This window comes from Muscardinus avellanarius (assembly GCF_963383645.1).
Source record: "Muscardinus avellanarius genome assembly, chromosome: 14".
Classification (NCBI taxonomy): domain Eukaryota; kingdom Metazoa; phylum Chordata; class Mammalia; order Rodentia; family Gliridae; genus Muscardinus; species Muscardinus avellanarius.
This window is the reverse complement of record NC_137800.1, coordinates 13,037,873-13,058,821: the sequence shown is the minus strand read 5'-3', so window position 1 is coordinate 13,058,821 and position 20,949 is coordinate 13,037,873. Positions and strand designations below refer to the sequence as shown.

General features: G+C 42.1%; 1 protein-coding gene across 1 annotated transcript in view; it reads left to right on the top strand.

Annotated features, from left to right (window-relative positions):
* Positions 1–368: 368 nt before the first annotated feature.
* Positions 369–20,949, top strand: part of PPP3CC (protein phosphatase 3 catalytic subunit gamma) — a gene marked incomplete at both ends in the record, with an annotated part of 55,774 nt that continues 35,193 nt past the window's right edge. The window contains 4 exons of the mRNA XM_080710214.1: positions 369–429; positions 13,167–13,364; positions 14,159–14,283; positions 18,613–18,724. Coding sequence (XP_080566340.1) covers positions 369–429; positions 13,167–13,364; positions 14,159–14,283; positions 18,613–18,724 — 496 coding nt within the window. The remainder of the gene's footprint in view (positions 430–13,166; positions 13,365–14,158; positions 14,284–18,612; positions 18,725–20,949) is intronic.

Sequence of the window (20,949 nt, the reverse complement as noted above, 5' to 3'; positions counted from 1 at the left end):
AGGGTCTCTTAGGCCAGAGCAGCTGTCTTCGAACCTGCGTGATCCTCCTGTCTCCTCCTCCCAAGGGCGGGGATTACAAGGGTGTGCCACCACGCCCGGCTTGAAGTTTCTTTTAAGAAAATAATCAAAAGCTACTTAGGAGGCTGAGGCCTAAGCAGCACATCTTCCAGACCTCAGCAATTTAGTGACACCCTGTCTTAAAATTTTTAAAAAAGGAGAGTCTGGGGGTATAGATTAGAGATAGAGTGCCCCTGAGTGTGATTGCCAGTACCACTAAAAATAAAAAAATAAAAAAATAAAAAAATAAAAAAAGATGTGACTGTGTAAGTCAGCAAGGTCCATTGTCCTGGACATCAAATTTTGATCTGATGCTATCTTGTCTGGCCAGATTTGCCTGTATCTCTTCACAACTCAAAAGCTTCTTCAGAGGTGATACCACACCCCGGTTATTTTGGGTTTTGTTATTTCCTGTTAACTTCAAAGTCTGCTTAATTGTTTTGTTTGAGCAAGACTTGGAGAAGGGTGAGTGGGTGGGCGTGATCTGTATTTAAGTGTCCTTTAAATGGAGTGCTCTGAACCTGGAAGGCGAGTCTGGTAGTCAGAAAACCTAGGTTTTACTTCTGCTTCTGGAATTTATTTGTGACCTGGTGTTTCTTTTTAGTTCTAGCCTTTTTACTTGCATTAATAATCTCATCTGGAATAATGTCTTCTCTGTCAAGCCTGGGTCATGCAAGTGACAGAGGGCTGTGGAAAGCTTAAGATAAACACTACGAGAGTAGCTTGGATAACAGATCTCTTACTGTAGCAGTGGTCAGTAGAGAAATCATTAACATTGAAAACATGCCGGCATTAGAAAGCGTATGGAATTATAGGTTAGGAAGCCCTTCCAGGTCAGAAGAGATCTGTTCCACAATACAAAGTCACCTTATCTGGGCAGAGTCCCATCTGTCAGCATTCGAAGAGACAGGCACTTCTGTTTTAGTTCTTTGGCAGCCGGCTTCTTCTCTAGTAGCTGAACATGTTTATGTTTAAAACTTCTTAGGGTTTCACCCGCTCATTAAGTATTTATTGAGTGCTGTCCACAGTGGACCCTAGTAGGTTCCCACTTGCTTCTTTCTTTGCGTTCCTTTGTGTGTGTGGTACTGGGATTGGACCCAAGGGCAGTCGAGCTCTGAGCTACACCCCAGCCTTTTTGATTTTTTGTTTTGAACCTGGGTCTTGCTAGGTTGTTGAGAGTCCCACTGTGTTGCTGAGGATGTCATGGTCCTCCTGTCTCAGACTTTTTTAGGCTGGAATTTAGCTCAGTGGCAAAGTGCTTGCCTTGCAGGTGTGGAGCTCTGGGTTCAATCCTCAATTCCACAAACAAAACAAAACAAACCCTTCTTAAAAAGGTATTTTAAAATAAATACTACACGCCTTAATGAGTAGAGGAGAAAGAAATCGTTTTCACAGTGTATTTCCCTGCCGCGGCACCACAACACTTACCCATTTAGTCAGGGCTCAGATGACAGGCCTGGGAGCCAGCGCAGACGTTTTATTTTTGACATTTACCGCACGTCCAGTTCCTGTGGGCTTCAGTGCTCATGGGCCTCTGTTTTCTGCCTGGCTACCTCATCTCCTTTGATTGCTCGATCGTGTGGCTATTGGGATCTCTGAGGAATGGAAGGGACCCTCCTTGTGGCTATCGGGATCTCTGAGGAATGGAAGGGACCCTCCTTGTGGTAGAAATCCTTCTTGAGCACTTCCTGGCGGGGGTTAAACCCCTAGCTGTTGAATGGTGCCTGTGTGCTAACGCTCCCTCACCTTGTGCCCCGCCCCCCATCTCCAGCCTACTTACTTCACCACTGCCTGTGGGTCCCTGGAATGTTTTATGTCCGAATGGGCTCTTTGCGTTACCTCTATGTGGAATCTTATCCCACAACTGGCTTTACCCTATTTGCCTATTTTTCAAGATTGAGCCAAGAGGGCTTTGGAGAGCTTTTTCTCCTCTGCTAGGGCGTTGTAGAGAGTAATGGTTTTAGATCATAGGCTTTAGCTGGGCATGGTGGTGCACCCTTGTAATCCCAGCATTTGGGAGGCTGAGACAGGAGGATTGTGCAGGTTAGAAGCCAACCTCAGTTACTTAGTGAGGCCCTTTGCAACTCAATGAGACCCTGTTTCCAAACAAAGAATAAAAAATAAGGCTGGGGGTTTGTTGTTCAGAGGTAGAATGCCCCTGGATTCCATCCCCAGTACCGAAAAAAAAAAAAAAAGAACATAGGCTTTGAAGTCAGACATATCTGAATTGAAATTGTGTGTGTGTGTGTGTGTGTGTGTGTGTGTGTGTGTGTGTGTGATACTAGGGATTGAACCCAAGGGCATTCTACTTCTGAGCTATACCCCCAGCTTTATTTCATTTCTTATTTATTTTAAATTATTATTATTATTATTATTTATTATGGTATTGGGGATGGAACCCAGGGCATTCTACCTCCGAGCTATGCCACCAGCCCTATTTTTTATTCTTTATTTTGAAACAGGGTCTCACTGAGTTGCAAAGGGCCTCACTAAGTAGCTGAGGCTGTCCATGAATCACAGTCCTCCTGTCTCAGCCTCCCAGATGCTGGGATTACAAGAGTGCGCCACAATGCCCAGCTCATTGTGTGTGTGTGTGTGTGTGTGTGTGTGTGTGTGTGTGTGTGTGTGTTACTGGAGATTGAACCCAGAGAGGTATTCTAGCTCTGAGCTACACCCCCAGACCTATTTTTTATTCTTTATTTTGAAACAGGATCTCACTAAGTTGCAGAGGTGCTCATTTAGTAGCTGAGGCTGGCCGCGGACCTGCAATCCTCCTGTCTCAGCCTCCCAAGTACTGAGATCACAAGCCTGTGCCACATTGTCTTTTAATAGCTGCATGACTGGACTAATCAGTTAACTTGTTTGACCTCGGTTTGCCTTTCTGTAGAACAGGGATAATAACACCCAGTATACAGGGTAATTGTGAGGATTAAATAAACTTTCAAAGTGCAGCATCAGGCACATGGTAAGTTCTTACAAATGTTACCTGCCGTCATAATCACCATCACCATCATCATCATCATCGTTAGATACTTCCTCTTTTTAGCCCTTAGAAACAGTCTCATTGCTTTATAAATTTTAAAGACGGTTTGGGCCAGAAGTGGTGGCCCAAAGTGCTCAGTGGTGGAGCACTTGTGTGGCATATTCTGGGCCCTAAGTTTGACCTCCAGAACCAAAAAATAAATAGATAAAAAATTGTTTTCTTGTCATCCCCGCGCTTGGGAGGCAGAGACAGGAGGATTACACTGGTTCGAAGCCAGCCTCGCTGGCCTAAGAGACCCTGTGTCCAAATAAAAAATATAAAATAGGTCTGGGAGTGTAGCCCGGAGGTAGAAGGGTTTCCAGGAACTCCAGTACCACCGGAAAAAAAATTGTTTTCATGCCAAATCCTTCTCTTCACATGGAAGAGCGGTGTATCCTTAATGCTGACCACGGAGGCTAGCACATGAGGCTAGCACATGGTTAGGTGCTTAGCAGCTGTTTCAGTACAAGCAGAAGCAGCTTCGACTATGGGAGACGGAGCAGCAAAGGGCACAAGCTAACTCCTAGCCACGTGACCTTGCTTATTTATTTTCCCTGCCACAACTTTCAAATGGGAAGCAATACCTACCTTAGAATTACAGATTGTGTTTTATACTCAATGTGAAGTGTTTGCCTCCGTGGTTGCTTAATTCTACAGATTTACCCAGGGGCTTTCTACCTCTGAGCTACACCCCCAGCCCCATTTTTATTCTTTATTTTGAAACAGGGTTTCACTGAGTTGCGGAGGGCCTCACTAAGTAACTGAGGCTGGCCACGAACCTGGATCCTCCTGTCTCAGGCTCCCAAGTACTGGGATTATAAGTGTGCGCCACAACGCCCAGCTTAATTCTACAGCCTAAAAGCATTAGTAGCTGGGCGTGGTGGTACAGGCCTGTAATCCCAGCACTTGGAAGATGGGAAAACCATGGGTTCACAGCCAGCCTCAGCAACCTTATGAGGCCCTCTGCAACTTAGTGAGACCCTGTTTCAAAATAAAAAATAAAACAGGATTAGGGGTATAACCCAGAGATAGACTGCTCCTAGTTTAACTCCTCAGGTACCACACAAAAAATAATCTTATCATACCCCATAAATTTACGTTATTATGACTTTTCATAGCGTGTGTGTGTGTGTGTGTGTGTGTGTGTTTGTGTGTGCTGTCCTCGAACCGAGATCCTCCTCTCTCAGCCTCCCAAAACTCCCAAACAGAAACGCCTAATCTGAGCAAAGCATACCCATCTAGTTCCTCATGAGGCTGAAAATGTTTCTTTCCTTCTTTCTTTCTTTCTTTCTTTCTTTCTTTCTTTCTTTCTTTCTTTCTTTCTTTCTTTTTTTGGTGGTACTGGGGTTCCTGGAAGCTCTTCTACCTCCGGGCTACACTCCCAGACCTATTTTTACATTTTTATTTGGAAACAGGGTCTCCTAAGCCAGCGCACGCGGCTGGCTTTGAACCTGTCTCTGCCTCCCAAGCGCGGGGATTACAAGCGTGGGCCACCACACCCAGCTGTGACTTCATTTCTAACAGGCCAAATAGCCTAATTGCAAAAACAGTGCTGCTCAAATAAAGTATCTCTTTATGCCTTCTAGGAAAAAATCTCATTTCTGTTAACTGTTGCTGATAGTTGTTATTTCTTACTTGGTTGGAGGAGGGCCACATCTTAGCTCTCTTGGAAAGGAGTTCTGTGACCATCCAGCAGGGAACTGTCTCAAAGAGTTTGGTCAGATCACTGCAAGAAAATAATTTGTTCTAATAAGTTATGAAAGAATCTGAAAGGCACATATGGCTTTTAGTAGCAATATTTAATGAAACCTCTTCAGCAGCGTTCAACTGGCTCCTAATTAGAAAGACAGGTGAGCAGCTTAGGAAACGTGTCTGAGTCTGTGAAAGTAGGGCAGGCTCACAGGCTTAAAATAGGCATGAAAGCAGAGTTATTTGTGGTGAACAGAGATGGCTACTTAGTAAATCCTTGTGTCCCACGAGGATAAGACTATAAAATAATCTCAAGATGTTAGCTTATAGGCCAGTAACTTTTCAGGCCCACTTTTCATAGTTCAGGATTGACATGGTCATTATATAATCTCTGTAGTGGATAGTGATGTGTGTGTGTGTGTGTGTGTGTGTGTGTGTGTGTGTGTGTTTATACATATTATTGCAGTATGCTGAGTTGAATTTGATGGTATAAAGGCTACTCCAGAGTTTCTTCAGTATACTTTTGTCTAGAAACTTGGTTTTTAAAGAGTTACTTCATTTTCATCCTGATAATTACAGATTCTGGGATGTTGCACAGAAATGCATAGGAAGTTTCTAAAATCCTTCCCACCCGCCATAGTGTCAACCTCACACCACTGCAGAAAACAAGAAGCAAAAACCAGAAGCTGACATGGAACAACCCAGGTTTTTCCGATTTCACCAGTTACACGTGTACGCCTGTGTGAGTGGGTCTGTGCAGCACACACGTACTGGTTACACACGCAGCCTGGGCTACTCCAGCACTGGCAGGTGTTCATGGCAGGCCAGGGCGGTAGTCAGAGGCAGAGCACTTAACCAGCATGCAGAGAAAAAACACGTAGACAGCACATCAGCCCAATACTTCTGTTATTTTCCTCTTTCTCTACTGGAAACTCGTTTTTATCCTTTGTTTTTTGTTTTGAATCATGTGCATACCTGGTTTGGCTTCAAAGTTGGAAGCACTATAAAAAGAGTTTTTGTTGAAATCCAGGTAACCCAGTAGCAACTAGGTAAAACCCAGGTTTAAGAACACTAACAGGTAGGATGAGCTGGCTTAGGATGGTGGTTCTCAGCGATCTGGTTACCAGCCAGAGACACCTGTAGCGCTCATAAAAAACAGAAAAAAACGGGTACTGTGGTCCATTCCAGGTAAGTCTCAAAAGCTCTGTTGAGGATAAAGCTGCAAGTTGAGGGCTGGGAGTGTAACTAACTGGTAGAGCCCTTGCTTGGCATATATGATGCTCTGGGTTTAATCTCAAACACCAGAAAAACAGCCTCAGCAATTTAGTGGGGCTCTCCACAACTTAGTGAGACCCTGTTTCAAAAGGAAAGAAAAGAAAAGAAAAAGAAAAAGAATAAGAAAATAGGCTGGGTGTGTATCTCAGAATTAGAATGCCCCTGTGTTTAATACTCAGTACTACCCCCAAAAAAAAAAAAGAAAAAGAAGACTTAGTAGGGCATGGTGACACATGCCTGTAATTCCAGTGACTTGTGAGGCTGAGGCAGAGGGATGATGTGTTCAAGGCCAGCCTGAGAAGTTGAGCGGGATCCTGTGTCAAAATCAAAGAGGGCTGAGGGCGTCCTCAGTGCTAGAACACTTGCCGAGCATGAGGTTCTTGGTTCAGTCTCCAGTACCACCAACAAAGGAGAGAACAAGCAAGCATATATTCAACATGGATACAGAAAACTTAAGTGTGTGTGTTACTGGTTTTGAACTCAGGGTAATTCTACCCCTGGGCTACACCCACAGCCCTTTTTATTTATTTTGAAACAAGGTCTCACTATGTTGCAGAGGCCCTTACTAAGTTGCTAAGGCTGGTTATTAAGCTGTGATCCTCCTGTTTCAGTCTCCAGGTACTGGGATTACAAATGTGTGCCATCATGGTCAGGTAAACTTTTAATTTTTTAATTTATTTTTATTTTTTGCAATACTGGGGGTGTAACTCATGGGCATTCTACTTCCAAGCTACAACCCCAGCCCTATTTTGTTGTTGTTGTTGTTCTTTATTTTCAAATAGGGTCTCACTGAGTTGCAAAGCGCCTCACTAGGTATTAGCTGAGGCTGTCTGTGAACTGTGATCCTCCTGTCTTAGCCTTCCAAATGTTGGGATTGCAAGTGTGTGCCCCATCCCTGCCTTAATTTTTAAAATAAATTTGTTTTGAGGATTGGACCCAGAATTTCACAGATACTATAGGAGGCCAGTCTCTGCTTACTTAGTGAGGCCCTCTACAACTCACTAAGACACTGTTTCAAAATAGTGAATAAAATAGGGTTGAGAGTATAGTTCAAAGGTAGAATGCCCCTGGGTTCAGTTCCCAGTACTACAATACATAATACATAATACATACATACATAATACATACATACATACATACCTATAAAATAAAATAGCTGGAGCCGGGCTTGGTGGCACACGCTTGTAATTTCCCGCGTTTGGGAGGCAGAGACAGGAGGATTGCGCAGGTTCGAAACCAGCCGCGCACGCTGGCTTAGGAGACCCTGTTTCCAAATAAACATGTAAAAATAGGTCTGGGAGTGCAGCCCAGAGGTAGAAGGGCTTCCAGGAACCCCAGTACCACACACACACACAAAAATTAGCTGGGGGTAGTGGCACATGAGTGTGATCCTAGTACTTGGGAGGCTGAGTTGGAAGGATCACAGGTTTTCAGCCAGCCTCAGCTATTTAGTGAGGCCCTCCACAACGTAATGAGACCCTGTGGAAGTGGCTTTGACCCAGGCAGAAGCCCAGCCCAGGCTCACTCCTCCTATACCTCCTGGGTTTCTGTAGCCATCTTTGATTTCCCCTTATAATCTTCCAACACTTAGTATATACATACATTGCATTGTTTCATGGTCTTGTGTTTATACTGTATCATGTTTTGTGTGGATTATTTTGTTGCCTTAACTAGAATATTACATCCTTCAACATAAACTCCATAGGGTTTAATGTGTGTCTTCCATACATTGTACAAAAGTAAACTGCTTCATTGTTACAAAGAAGAGTTTTAGCTTGTGTTTCACTAATTGAAGTTGATATCAGAAAGGTAAATTAGTGACTTGTTATTTTTATTCTCTTTTAAAATAGAGTTGCAAGTTTCTTACTATTCATTAGTACAATCCAGGTGTTAAGTGTCTTGTAAATACTTTGTTCCCAACAGTATTTGAAACTTTGGAAGTTTTTTTGATGTGTGTGTGTGTGTGTGTCTGGGTAAGAATTAGAGTAGATCCAGGATTTTCACTAAGAACATTTTGACTCTGTGTGTGTGTGTGTGTGTGTGTGTGTGTGTGTGTGTGTGTGTTTAAGAGAGAGCTGGGTATGGTGGTGCACACTTGTAATCCCAGTACTTGGGGAGCTGAAACAGGTTCAAGGCCAGCCTCAACTACTTAAGTGAGGCCCTCCACAACTTAGTAAGACCCTGTTTCCAAATAAAATAAGTAATAGGGCTAGGAATGTAGCTCAGAGGTAGAATGCCCTTGGGTTCTATCCCTTGTACGAGAGAGAGAGAAAGAGAGAGAGAGAGAGAGAGAGAGAGAGAGAGAGAGAGAGCGAGCTAGTTACAGGTGGTTATCTAGAAGCAAGTACAATCCTTTTGTTTCCACAGCAGTATATCTTGCATATGACTTATTTTTTGCATGTTATGCAGATGCAGTTGTTGTTTAGACTTAAATTGTAGTGATTTCTCAGAGATTATTTTCATTCTAGCCCATGCCATATTACTCTGATTTTAAGAAAAAGTATTAGAGATTATTTGATGCTATGGCCTGTTTGTGTCCCCCCCCCAAAAAAAAAATTTGTAGGTTGAAATCTTAGTCCCCAAGGAGGGGGTATTAGGAGGTAAGGTCCAGGGAGATGACATTTTTGTAAACTCCTAAAAGAAAATAGATGAGAAATATTTGTGACCTTGGGGTAGACGAAGTTTTCTTAGGTCACAAAAAACATGAACCATAAATACTGGTACTTGACATCATCAAATTTAAATCTTAAGCCAGGCGTGGTAGCACACACTTGTAATCCTAGCAGTCTGGAGGCAGAGACTGGCAGATCATGGTTTGCAGACAGCCTCAGCTACTTATTGAGGCCCTCTGCAACTTAGTGAGACCCAGTTTAAAAATAAAAATACAAAATAGGGCAGGAGATGTAGCTGGGTTCCATCCCCAGACCCACCCACCCCCATACACACACAAATTAAATATTACTTTTCTAGGGCATTATTAAGTTTAAGTCTTACTCTTCTAGAGATGATTAAGAAAAAGAAAAGGCAGCTGGGTGTGATGTGATCCTAGTACTTGGGAGGCTGAGACAGGAGGACCTCAGGTTCATGGCCAGCCTCAACAATTTAGCAAAGCCTACAAATGGGAGGAAATATTTATTTATTTATTTATTTTATTATATTTTATTTTTTGGTGGTACTGGAGGTGGAACCCAGAGGCTTTCTACCTCTGGGCTATACTTCCAGACCCATTTTTTATTTTATTTGGAAACAGGGTCTCAGTTAAGTTGCTGAGAGCCTCACTAAGTAGCTGAGGCTGGCTTTGAACCTGTGTGATCCTCCTGTCTCAGCCTCCCAAGCGCGGGGATTACAAGTGTGCGCCACCACGCCTGACATTAGAGGAGGAAATATTTATACTAGGTATGTGCTACTGAAGATGGCTATTCAGAATATGTAAGGACTTTATGGTTCTCTAATAAGTAGACAACCAGTGGAATTTAAAAACAGGCAAGTTGGGTGTGGAGGCACATGCTTGTATTGGGGAGGCTGAAACAGGAGGATAGCAGGTTTGTGACCAGCCTCAGCAATTTAGTGAGACCCCATAGTCTGCATGAGTCCCTGAGAAGTTACTTTTAGATTGTTTTAACTGGTACTGAAACAGCTGTGTCTCAGCAAACTGATATTAAAACAAGAAGCTTCTGCTTAGATGGACTGAGATACACTGTGGTTTGGTTTGGTTCAGTTTATCTGTTTTGCAAGTTGGTGTTTTTCTGAGCATTTGTGAGCAATGTGTAGCTTCTGTTTCAATTCTCAGCTTTTGATCAGCTAAACTGGAGGATTTATTACTTCGGGGAGGCGATAAGTCAAGATCTGCACCATCATCTGACCAGCTGGGATATTTATCAAGCCTTTGATGGTGGGCATATTGAACTCCAAAGCTCACAGCCAGTTTGTTCTTTTTTTTATAGATGCCTTGAATGATCATTTGTCAGATGATCTTGTGTGGTAATGGCTGCCTATCGGCATGTAAGATGCTTGAGATTCATTTGACCTCCGCAACAGACAAGCTCAGACAAGAATTACTATTAAAGTTTGAAATTATGTCTCATATAGCTCATGGTCTGTTTGGATCTTGCTTTGGTAACTAGGCAATTGTTTTTTAGTTTGGATGTGGATTTTTCACATTTGCAAGGGTCTGAGTTTTTAGTATAATATTTGGTGGTATCAAAGATAAAGGTTTTAGCCAGGTGTGGTGGTACACACCTGTAATCCCAGTACTCTGGAGACTGAGACAGCAGGATCACAGGTTCAAGGCTAGCCTCAGCAATTTAGTGAGACCCTGTTTCAAATAAAAAAGAGCTGGTGGTGTAGCTTAGATGTGGAATGCCTCTGGGTTCAATCCTCAATACCATAAACAAACAAACAAACAAACAAGTCTTATTAGTACTAGCAAAAGAGGAAACGGTGTCTACTGACAGTTTTGAATCTTGACTCAGTGGAAAAAGAAGAAAATGGCCAAGAAGATAAAGCACAAAATCCTGCAAAGTACGTGCTAATCACTAGCTTTTGCCATCCAGGAGGTTCTTCGGTGCTGAGCTGATCTTGGCCATAGTCTATTCTCAGTGTCTTCTGCTTCTGGGCCAGATGGTGTGGGAAGTCCTGACGCAGCCCCAGGGCTTGTCCATGGACTTGATGTCAGCGGTGAATAGGATTAGTGTCCCCTGTGTGTGTCAGCAGTTGGGAGTGCATGCGGCTCGCGAGGCTCGAGTCCTGATCTTTAGCTGACAGCTGTGAAGAAGCAGAAACCATTTACGGATGCTGAAACCATAGGCTTTAGTTAACTTATTATACTAATCATCATTATCAGAATGGGAAAGAGTGGAATCTCCTATTATAGTAAAGCACATATGGGTTTTTATAAGGATTTAGTCACTGATTATCCTGGAAGTAAGAACATGTTACAATGGGGAGGATGTGGGCACATGCTCAGGCCTGAAGGCCTTTCTGTATCTGTAAAGTGTAGTACCGGTACGAGCCTGTTGAAACCTAGGTATGGAAACTTTCTTGTGTCAGGCTTTGTACATGAATGTGTGTTTTCTTTAACCTGAGAGATACCCAAATATTGAAGCATAATTTATTTATCTTTAGAGACAGGGTCTCAATCTGATCTGCAGCTCTTCTGCTCAAGTGACCCTCCTGCCTCAGCCCCTGAGTAGCTGGGACTCCAGGCATGTGCCACTGAGCCCAGCTAAAGCATAGTCATCCTCAACATGTTTTAATTATATATGATTAACTTAGGCCCCACTTCATTTTTGATTTGTCATGGGTTTTTTTTTTACAATCCAAATATAATAAACCAAAGATTTGATTAATTAAATGTTGGAGAATGCCAAGCAAAGCTCATAATTTCTGTTATCATTTGAAGCTTTTTAAAATAGGATAAAGTACCACAGCTTTATGTTATATAATGGCCATTTAGTATACATATAAAGATACTGCAGGTGCAAACTACATCTTTTTTTTTTTTTGCGGGTCTGGGGATGGAACCCAGGGGCATTTGACCTCCGGGCTACACCCCCTGCCCTATTTTTTATTCTTTATTTTGAAACCGGGTCTCACTGAGTTGCAGAGGGCCTCACTAAGTAGCTGAGGCTGTCCGTGAACCACGATCCTCCAGGTCTCAGCCTCCCAAATGCTGGGATTACAAGTGTGCGCCACCACGCCTGGCTCTAAACTACATCTTAACAGTTTTATTGTTCTGAACTTGGGAAAGACAAAATCAAAGAGAATTGTCATGTGATAAAATAAGAGTCCTGAATACCCTTATGTAAGATATAGTTGAGACAATGTATTTTTTACTTTATTTTAAAACAATGTATTTTTACTTTATGTTATTTGTATATGTTTTTATTGGTGCAATATAGTCTCACACATAATGTAAATCATGTTGACATGATGTGCACGCCCACAGCACTTGGCACCCCCTGACCCCGCTGCTTCCCCAACTCCCCCCTTCCCCACACAGAGTACTGAGGTTGACATCACTATTTCACATATGTAAACATAGCCAGTGGTAATAATTCCTTCAGTGAACCTCACTCTTCCCTTCCCCTTCCCCTGGACCACCTCCTTGGCTCCAGAGGTTTCGCCTCCATTATCTGGAATCCCTCTGACATCCCAGTTACTTTCTAGTTTCTGCATACTAGAGAAAACATATGACCTTTTACTTTCTCTGAACAAATTCTCCTTTTTATTTTGGGATTAGGAAAGTCTTTTATGGAGGCAATTTTAGAACTTAGATTGCACTCGGGGGCTCTGCATGCCAATGAAAGAACACAAACCCTTGCACAGTCAGAGTTGTGCTTCTTTTCATATTTTGAGGCCTTTCTCTTATTTATGCTTTCCCCAAGAGGTTTTTGTTTGTTGGTTTGTTTTTTTGGTACTCAGGAATGAACCCTGGAGTTCGTTCTACCTCTGAGCTATACCCCCAGCCCTATTTTATTTTTATTTTTGAAACAGTGTCTTGCTGAGTTGATGAAGCTGGCCTCAAACCTGTTATCCTCCAGTCTCACCTCCTAAGTACTGGGATTACAGGATTACAGGTATGCGCCACCATGCCTGCCCAAGAGGTCATTTCTAATTACAAATCTTTCCTTGGTGAATGTTTTAGAATTAGAATTCAAATTTAAAAATTAGTCATTGAGCAGGGCGTGGTGGCATATGCTTATAATCCCAGCATTTGGGAGGCTGAGACAGAAGGATCTCAGTTCACGGACAGCCTCAGCTACTACTTAGGGAAGCCCTTTGCAACTCAGTGAGACCCTATTTCAAAATAAAGAATAAAAAACAGGGCTGGGGGTATAGCTCAGAGGTAGAATGCCCCTGGTTCCATCCCTAGTACTGAAAAAAAAAAAAGCATTCATGGTATATATTGTAGCATAATATATATATACATATATGTATGTATGTATGTATGTATGTATGTATTGTAGCTTAGAAACTTACAGCTTAGAAACTTTTTCCACATAGTTCTGGTGCTGTGGATGTGAAAGTATGGATTTATTAGATTTAACTTGTCACCTAAAGGAAGTGTGTTTTTTGGTTGTCTATGCATTTAAGTATCTTAATTTTTTTCTTCTTATTCTAGCTGTCCCCTTTCCTCCGACCCGACGGCTTACTCTGAAGGAAGTATTTGAGCATGGGAAACCTAAAATTGATGTCTTAAAAAACCATTTGGTTAAGGAAGGCCGAGTGGACGAAGGCGTTGCCTTGAAGATCATCAACGATGGAGCCGCCATCCTGAGACAGGAGAGCAATATGATAGAGGTGGAGTCTCCCATCACAGGTGCGGGAGCTCGTGGCCGCAGCTAGGTGTGAGCAGAGCTGGGGGAACGACTACAGATTTCCCACGAAAATGTGGCCTAACAAATTTTCTAGAAAATTTGAAGCAGTCTTTGTTTTTTAGGATTAGTTAAGATGTCTGTTGTTCCTTAAAGAAATGCAATTTTAAACGGCTGATATTTCCAGTAGGATTATTTAGTATCGGTAGATTGACTACAGTTGTACAGTAGTTAAGTCAAAAGCTAAAGTAATTTAAATTAAAAAAAAGTTAAACTATGAAGCTGTGCATGGCGGTCCAGCCTCCGATCTGAGCGTATGGGAGGCTCCGATCCAGCTTAACAAGATCCTGTTTCCAGCTGGGCGTGGTGGGGCACGCTTGTAATCCCCACGCTTGGGAGGCAGAGACAGGAGGATCGTGCAGGTTCAAAGCCAGCCGCGAGTGCTGGCTTAGGAGACCCTGTTTCCAAATAAAAATGTAAAAATAGGTCTGGGAGTGTAGCCCGGAGGTAGAAGGGCTTCCAGGAACCCCAGTACCGCCAATAAATAAATAAATAAATAAATAAATAAATAAATAAATAAATAAATAAAAACCAAGATCCTGTCTCCAGAAAAATACAAAAAGGACTGGGTGTAGCTCAGCTCAGAGATAGAATGCCCCTGGATTCAATTCCAATTACCAAGAAACCCCAAAGTACAAAAAAAAACCCACAAAAAGTTAAAAATGTTACCTCTGTTGGTGTACTGTCTTTCTCAGCTAAGACATAAATTTTTACTTCATATTATGTCCTTTTTGCCTAGTGTGTGGTGACATTCACGGACAATTCTTTGACCTGATGAAGTTGTTTGAAGTTGGGGGATCACCGGATAACACACGCTACCTCTTCCTGGGTGACTATGTGGACAGAGGCTATTTCAGTATAGAGGTAAAAAGTAAACTGGATATGTTGGTCCCGTTACTGTGTGTTTATGGGGTGCATGTGTGTGTGTGTAGTACTGGGGAATTGAACCCTGGGCTGCTCAACCACTGAGCTACATCCCTAACCCTTTTTGAGATGGCTCTTGCTAAACGGCTCAGGTTGGCCCTGCAACTGCAGTTCTCCTGTCTCAGCCTTCCAAGTACTAGGGTTGTAGGCATGTGGCATGCCTGGATCTATCATATTATCCTCTTTTGTTTTTTTTTTTTTTTTTTTTTTTTTGGTGGTACTGGAATTCATGGAAGCCCTTCTACCTCTGGGCTACACTCCCAGACCCATTTTTATATTTTTATTTGGAAACAGGGTCTCTTAAGCCTGCGCGATCCTCCTGTCTCCGACTCCCAAGTGCAGGGATTACAAGCATGTATCACCACGCCCGGCTCATGTTATCTTTAAAAAAAAAAATTGCTTTCCATGAAAAGTATTCTACCTTTGAAGTACACTCCCAGCCCTATTTTGCTTTTTATTTTTATATTTTTGGAAACAGGGTCTCACCAAATTGCCAAAAGCCTCTCCAAGTTGCTGAGGCTGGATTCTAAGCTGCAATCCACCTGTCTTAGCCTCCCAAGTACTGGGGTTAAGGCACCCAGCTTGCTTTCCATTCTTTAGTAGGAGAAAATAAAATGTGAACACTGGTAGAAGTTATAAACCTTGCTACTTTCAACTCTTAAATAGAGAAGTGTTTTCCATTGATATGAAAAGGCTATTTTTTAACCAGTAAAAAATATGAATAGAAGATAAGTAGATAACTCTAAACCCAGTTTTAAAATGAATTAAGCCAGGCACGGTCGTCCATGCTTACAATCCCAGGATTGGGAGGCTGAGAAAGGAGGATCACAGGTTGATGGCAGCCTCTGCGATTTAGTGAGGCCCTCTGACATGTAGTGAGACCTTGTTTAAAAATACAAGATAGCGGGCATGGTGGCTTAGGCTTGAGATCCCAGCATTTGGGAGGCTGAGAAAGGAGGATCATGGTTCACAGACAGCCTCAGCTTCTTAGTGAGGCCCTTTGCAACTCAGTGAGACCCTGTTTCAAAATAAAGAACAAAAATTAGGCCTGGGGGTATAGCTCAGAGGTAGAATGTCTCTGGGTTCCATCCCCAGTATCGCCAAATAAACAAAAAACAAAAAAGAAAAAAAAGGGCTGGGGTTTAGCTCAGAGTAGACGGTCCCTGGGTTCAATCCCTAGTACCACAAAAGAAGAAAAAGAAAAAAGAAAAATGCTAAGTGTTTGCTAACCTTCCCTCTCTAAAGGCAGTGTATTGACTAAATATAAATAACACAGTTACTTTCACGCTACAGAGGGTTAGGATTAGCTCCCAGATGAGCTACGATTAACTCATGTCAATATTAAGCCAGTGGTAAACAAGCAGGCACGTAGCTTATTGTGGGAGTAACTTCTGGTATTGTCGCACAGAGCGAGCCCTTCATAAATGTTCCTTGAAGAGAAAAAGTGAATTGCAGTTAAGGTAATGAAAATTCACAATTTACCTTTTTGTATTTTGAAAGTTCAACGTAAGCTTTTGTGTGTAAAAGATAGAACTATCTTAGAACCTAACGCAAGGGCGGGAGTAGAGTAGAACCACAGTATCTTCATGTTCAATGTCTACCGAGTCAACTGCATGCTCAGAAGGTGCAAGTACAATAGCTTTTGAAATGGCGTGAGTAATTGAGTGTGTAACGTGCCCCAGAATACACAGGAGACAAGAAATGGAGCCTGCCTGCTGTGGTCCCCGCCCTCAGTCCCGCTCGACCCTCTCAGTGCACCAAGTACCTCTCTGTGCTAAGTATATGTGGTGCTGGTGAAAGGTTTCTTTTCATGCAGCGTGCCTACTAAGCGCGAGTCATGGTGTCACCCAATGCTCCACCAAAGAAGCATCAGATGTTCTGCAAAAGAAGTAGACTTCACTTTTTAGTTAGAAAGGCGATCAAAAGTCACCAACCTGAGAGGTTTAATGTTATTTGCCAATGCTTACAATTAATAGAATGTCAACTGTGAGGGCAAAAGTCAAGGGTAGAGAGCCAGGCCTGGTGGCGCACGCTGGTAATCCCAGTACTTGAGAGGCTGTCCATAATTTAGTGAGACCCCATTTATTCTCTCCCTCTCCCTCTCCCTCTCCCCCCTCCCCCCCACCTCACCTCTCTCTCTCTCTCTCTCTCTCTCTCTCTCTCTCTCTCTCTCTCTGAGATTGAACCCAGAGGCATTCTACATTCCATCTGAGCTACACCCCCAGCTCTATTTTACTTTTTTATTTTGACACAGGGTCACAGAGGGCCTCACTAGGTTGCTGAGACTGGCCTCCTGTCCCCGGCTCCCAAGTACCAGGACTCCAATGTGTGTCACACGCAGCATGACGAATGATTTTCCATGCAGGCATTGATCTTCCCTGTGGGCTTTGGTTAGTAACCAGGGGTGGATCCGTGTGTCACTGATAAGACAAATAAATAAGCTTCCCCCTTCTTTCAAGCCTTTTGGTGTCGCTTCTTTATTTGTAACCATTTAAAGTGCTTCCTCTGTTGTAAAGGGATATAAATCATTTTTATTTTCTTTATTTGATTGTACAAGAAAGAAAGGATTAAAGGACATTTTTAGGATGGGATACATCATTCCAGATATACAAAAGCCACCAAGAAGAGCATGTTATCAGATGCACAGGTGTTAACATACAAATGATTCTTTTTTCTTTTTGTATTAGGGATTAAATCCAGGGGCAGTGTATATAATATATATCTATGTGTATCTGAGCTAAATTCCCAGTCCTTTTTATTTTCTATTTGGAAACAGGGTCTCACTAAGTTGCTGAGGGTCTTTGCTAAGTTCTCCACATTGGCTTCAGACCTGTGATCTGCAATACCAGCCTCCCAAGTAGCAGGACTACAAACCTCTACTCCCACGCCTGATTTGACTTTTTTTTTAAACTATACGAGTTAGTTTTACCATTGATTTTTCTGTTTTTTCCCCCCACATATACTCTCATATCATCTGCACATGGTAGTCTTGCTTTTTCTTTAGTCATTCTCCTTAGGAGAATTCCATTGATTTTGTCTAATTCTACTGATGAACTTGTCACTCTGCTGTTAAGTAGTAGCAAAGTCACTGTCCTTGTCTTGATCTTAGTGGAAATGCCTCTAATGTTTCTCCATTATAAAATAATTACATTCGTAGCCTTTAGGACTAAGATACTAAGTATGTAGGTTGCTTTGTTAGCTTAGATATTTACATAGAACCTGGGAACAGAAGTGAGTGATTTTGCCAGGCATGGTGGCGCACGCTTGTAATCCCCGTGCTTGGGAGGCGGAGACAGGAGGATCGCGCTGGTTCGAAGCCAGCCGCGCTGGCTTAAGAGACCCTGTTTCCAAATAAAAATATAAAAAATAGATCTGGGAGTGTAGCCCAAAGGAAGAAGGGCTTTCAGGAACCCCAGTACCACCAAAAAAAAAAAAAAAAAGAAGTGAGTGATTTCAACTGGGTATGGTTGCCTCTAAGCCCAGTACTTGGGAGGCTGAGACAGAAGAATAGCAGGTTTGAGGTCACCCTCATCAATTTACCAAGACCCTGTTTCAAAATAAAATAATAATAATAAAAAGGTTGGGGACACCGGGCGTGGTGGCGCATGCTTGTAATCCCAGCGCTTGGGAGGCTGAAACAGGAGGATCGCACAGCTTCAAAGCCAGCCTCAGCTACTTAGTGAGGCTCTCAGCAACTTAGTGAGACCCTGTTTCCAAATAAAGTATAAAATAGGTCTGGGAGTGTAGCCGAGGTAGAAAGCCCCTGGGTTCCACCCCCAGGACCACCAAAAAAAAAAAAAAAAAGGATTGGGGATATAGCTTAGAGGTAGAATGCCCCCCTGAGTTCAATTCCTAGTATCAAAAAGGGGAGGGGAAGTGTCATCAAGGTAAAGTGTTCTTGGATTCAGCTTCCAATACCAAAAAAAAAAATAAATAAAGAAAGAAGGAAGGGAAAGGAAGGAAGGAAAAAAGAAAGAAAGAAAAATGTAAAGAAAGGAAGGAAGAAGGAAGGAAGGAAAAAAGAAAGAAAGAAAAATGTAAAGAAAGGAAGGAAGAAGGAAGGAGTGATTCTATGGTGGCTTCTCTCTGCAGTCTGTGAGATCAAAGCAGAGCACTCCACAGCCGATAGAGGATTCCACCGTTTCTTCTTGGAAATGTGCAAATCCCACTGAGCCACGTCACTGGAGCAAGTCACTTGGCTGTATATAAGTTGTTTTTGTGTGTTATCATGGCCACAAAGAAGCTTTTATTCTTGAATTTGTCTTGCAGTGTGTGCTGTATTTATGGAGTTTAAAGATTAATCATCCCAAAACGTTGTTTCTGCTTCGAGGAAATCATGAATGCAGGCATCTTACAGAGTATTTCACCTTTAAACAGGAGTGTAAGTATAATCGCTGCTCAAGAGCCTTCTTAATTATTCCTTAGCCTGTCCCAAAGTGAACCAAATATAAAGAAAAAAGAAACTAATAGCACTCAAAAAATTTTTCTTTCTGGTAAGGACAAAGATTCTGCCTTTTAAGATATTTATTATCTTAATTTATTTTGAAAATAACTTTTGAGTTATTTTGAGTGATCTCCCTTGTTTATAAAAGTAAGAAACCTAGGATATTTGGAAAGCGTAGACAAGTACAAAGAAGATAAAAGTTGCCTCTCATTGCACCAGTTAGGAATAACCACTGCCACACCATTTGGGGTATAATCTTCCATCCTTTTTTTCTCTCTCTATAAAAACCTATTGTGGTCAGGCGTGTGGCGCACGCTTGTATTCCCAGTACTTAGGAGACTGAGACAGAGGAGTGCGCAGGTTCGAAGCCAGCCTCAGCTACTTAGTGAGCCCCTGTTTCCAAACAAAATATAAAATAGATCTGGGAGTGTAGCCCAGAGGTAGAAAGCCCCTTCCTTCCATCCCCAGTATCATAAACACAAAATAAGAAGTAAAAACCTATTATGAAATAATTTACACACACACAGACACAAACACTATATTCACATTTTCACACAGTATATGTCTTTATAGATCATTTTAATTTTAGAATTCTTTTTTTTTAATTTTTTGCTGGTCTGGGGATAGAACCCAGGGATATTCGACCTCCGAGCTCCACCCCTCCAACAATTTTTTATTCTTTATTTTGAAACAGGGTCTCATTGAGTTACAGAGGGCCTCACTATGTGGCTGAGGCTGGCCATGAACCGTGATCCTACGGTCTCAGCCTCCTGAATGCTGGGATTACAAGTGTGCGCCACCACGCCCAGCTTCATTTTAGAATTCTACCTACCACACGGATAATGGACAAAAAGACAAGGTGTTGGGTGTTTAAGGATTTTTACCATGCACACAAGGAATCATTTTGGTTAGTTTTTCTAACTGGGGACTGAACCCAGGGGTGCTTTACCATTGAGCAACATCCCCAGCCTTGTTTTTAGTTTTCATTTTGAGACAGGCTCTCACCGTTGCTGAGGTGGACCCCCGACATGCGCTCCTCTTGCTTCAGCCTCCCTGGTACTCGGGGCTCCAGGTGCACACTGTGCCGAGGCCAAGGTTCAGATTGCTTTTTCTTTTTTTGTTCTAGGGATTGAACTTAAGAGCATTATGCTTCTGAGCTACACCCCTAGATCTATTATTATTATTATTATTATTATTATTATTATTATTATTATTATTTTGATGGTACTGGGGGTGGAACCCAGAGGCTTTCTACCTCTGGGCTATACTCCTAGACCTATTTTATGTTTTATTTGGAAACAGGGTCTCACTAAGTTGCTGAGAGCCTCACTAAGTAGCTGAGGCTGGCTTTGAACCTGTGCGATCTCCTGTCTCAGCCTCCCAAGCGCGGGGATTACAAGCGTGCGCCACCACACCTGGTGATCTGTTTATTATTTTGAAATAGAGTCTCATTAAATTGCAGAGAGCCTTGCCACCTTGTGGAGAATGGCTGTGAACCTGTGATCCTCCTGTCTCGGCCTCCCAAGTACTGGGATTACAGCTGTGACCCCCACATCCGGCTGTTTTTGCTCTGTTTGTTTGTTTTGGATTGACTGGAGATTGAACTCAGAGTTCTTTTTTTTTTTTTTTTTTACAAGAATAATTGGTTCAAGTTATTTTTAGATTATGGAACAGTAGGTTCAGGAAACATTTTAAGTGTCTTTTTGCACAGAATTTCCTACCTCAGTTTTTTTATTTGCTTTCCACATGCTTTGATGTAGTTTCAACCTAGTTGCTTTATTTTTCCTCTATCAAGTGACTCCCTGCTGCACTGAAATGTAAATAAATCTTGGAACGAACACACAAATTCAAGTGCAGATTTAAGATTTTATTCTTATATATGGAGAAAGTATGGGAATTTTTTACTGATGAGTTAATGTCTTAACCAGCCAACTGGTTTAGGACCAGTACCTTATCATTACTGCTAAGTGATACTCAGTTCCAGTACTTCATAACATTTCTTAAATTGCTTTGTACTGTGGTTTTTAAATATTTATTTCTTTATTTTTGTTCAAATCCAGAGATAATTTGAGTACAAAGAAAAGTATAACAGTTAATTTTTGACATGTCATTGTCCTTGCAAAAAAAATTTATTGCTATAAACTTGAAAAGCAAGAAACCCA